Source organism: Cariama cristata, unplaced genomic scaffold, assembly GCF_000690535.1.
Source record: "Cariama cristata isolate BGI_N322 unplaced genomic scaffold, ASM69053v1 scaffold32726, whole genome shotgun sequence".
Lineage (NCBI taxonomy): Eukaryota > Metazoa > Chordata > Aves > Cariamiformes > Cariamidae > Cariama > Cariama cristata.
In genome coordinates, this window is record NW_009624345.1 from 2,817 (window position 1) to 5,020 (window position 2,204).

At 55.0% G+C, this 2,204-nt stretch overlaps 1 protein-coding gene across 1 annotated transcript in view; it reads right to left on the bottom strand.

The window, feature by feature from the left end:
- Positions 1-840, bottom strand: part of LOC104163977 (E3 ubiquitin-protein ligase TRIM39-like) — a 2,578-nt gene extending 1,738 nt beyond the window's left edge. Inside the window, exon 1 of the mRNA XM_009703148.1 lies at positions 428-840. Coding sequence (XP_009701450.1) covers positions 428-840 — 413 coding nt within the window. The remainder of the gene's footprint in view (positions 1-427) is intronic.
- Positions 841-2,204: the final 1,364 nt, after the last annotated feature.

Genomic DNA, 2,204 nt, shown 5'->3' on the forward strand with positions numbered 1-2,204 from the left:
GGAGGGTGGGTGACAGGATGAGACCCCTCCCCCAGCCCAGAATCCTTCCTCCAGCCCTGAATCCCTTCTCTGCCGGAGCTGAGTGGACGGTGACCATATGGAAAGCCCTGGGGAGAGGGTTTGGAGGGGCTGGAGTTGGGGAAGAGCCAGGGCCAAAACCCCGCCACAGATACTCCTGGGGAAGAATTTGGGGCTGAAAACGGAGACAAGGATGAGCTACGGCCCAAACCCCCTCCACAAATGGCCTCAGGGAGAGAGTTTGGGGCTAAATCCCATCATGAGGGGCTGAAAATGGAGAAGGGTATGAGCTCCCCTCAAAAATCCTTCACAAACAGCCCTGGGGTCATATTGAAGGCTAAAACCAAGACTTGGGGGTGCTCCCCCTGCTTCATCCCACCAGGATTTCAGTCTCCCGCATCCCCCCACCTTATACTCAAGGGCGGCGTCATCAAGGGGGACGAGGGCGTGGGCGCGATGGGCGTGGGAGATCTCGCAGAGCAGGCAAACGGGGGCTTGATCGTCACGACAGAACCGGGCCAAAGCTTGGCCATGAGCTTGGCAACGACTTTCCTCCCTGGCCTTCCGTTTGGCGCCGCGAAGCTGCCGGGCGGCTTCTACCATGTTCCCGAGTTGCCGGTTGGGCCGAAGGGCGCGATGGCGAGAGGTTTTACGGCAGACGGGGCAGGGGAAATCGCGCGCCAGTTCGGCCCACCAACGGGTGATGCAACGGCGGCAGAAGTTGTGACCGCATTCGATGATGACGGGATCTTGCAGGTATTCCAGGCAAACCGAGCAGCTCGCTTCCACCTGCAGCGTCTCCAGGGGGTCGGCACCCGACATGGCGGCAGCACTGTTGCCCCCCCCACAAATTTTGGGGGGATGATGGCTGAGCTCAGATCGGGGGGGTCGTGAGGGGAGGGTTTGAAGAGGTTTTGGGGGGAAAAGAGATTAAGTCTGTTAAGGTGATGAAGTGGTTTTAGTAAGAATGTGATGCTGAGGTGCGGCGATGTGGGTTCAAAGCAGTTTTGGGGAAAAAACAGCTCAGTTCCATCAAGGTGATGACATAGTTTTGGTGGGAAGCAATGCCGAGGTGACGGTGCGTATTTGAAGTAGTTTTGGGCAGAAAACAGTTCAATTCTGTCAAGGTGATGATGTGGTTTTAATAGGAAGGTGATGTCGAGGTGCGGCAATGCAGGTTCAGAGAGATTTTGGGGCAAAACCAGCTCAGTTCTGCCAAGGTGATGATATCATTTCGATGCGAAGTAACGCTGAGGTGATGGTGCAAGCCTGAAGCAGTTTTGGGGAGAAAACAGCTCAATTCCGTCAAGGTGATGAAGTGGTTTTAGTAAGAAGGTGGTGTCAGGATGCAGCAATGTGGGTTCAGAGATTTTGTGGAAAAAACAGCTTAAAGGTGTCAAGGAGATGATGTCATTTTGGCAGGAAGCGATGCTGAGGTGATAGTGTGAGTCTGAAGCAGTTTTGGGGAGGAAACAGCTCAATTCTGTCAAAACAATGACATCATTTTGGCGGGAACTGATGCCAAGGTGTCGGCGCAGTTCCCAAGTGCAGTTTGGAGTGGCAGTGGGAGACTCTATAGGGAAGTATCTGCCCTAGGGGCCTATAGCACACAGTCCCAACTGAAGATTGTCTATAGGGTATATAGGGTGGTCCCTATATAGAAGTCCCTGTAGCAGAAGCTCTGGGGGAGCCCTGTAGCGCAGTCACTGTAGGAAAGGCCCCTATAGAGGACTCACTGTCTGGGGGGGCGGCTCCATACAAGGGCCCCTATAAAGAAATCATTATAGAAAGGGACTCTATAAGAGATTCCCCGTAGGGACGGGGTACCTATAGGGGTGCCCCTATAGAAAAGGAACCCCAAAGTCGAGCCTTTTAGGGAGGGACAGTACGTGAGTCCCCATATGGGAGTCCCTATAGAAAAGGGGACGCGTAGGGGACACCCCACAGAAAGATGCCGTTCCGGTGTCACTATAGGAGAGGCCCTATAAGAAGGGTCCTTAAAGGGGGCGCCCCACAGAGCGAGACCGTTCCAGGGTCGCTATAGGGTGAGTCCCTACGGGAAGGGGCCCTGTAGGAGAGGCCCTGTCAGGGGGAAGCTGTTCCGTGTCGCTATAGGGGTCCCTATAGGGGACAACCTTCAGAGAGGGGCCGTGCCGGGGCCCCTATAGCGGGGTCCCTATAGGAGG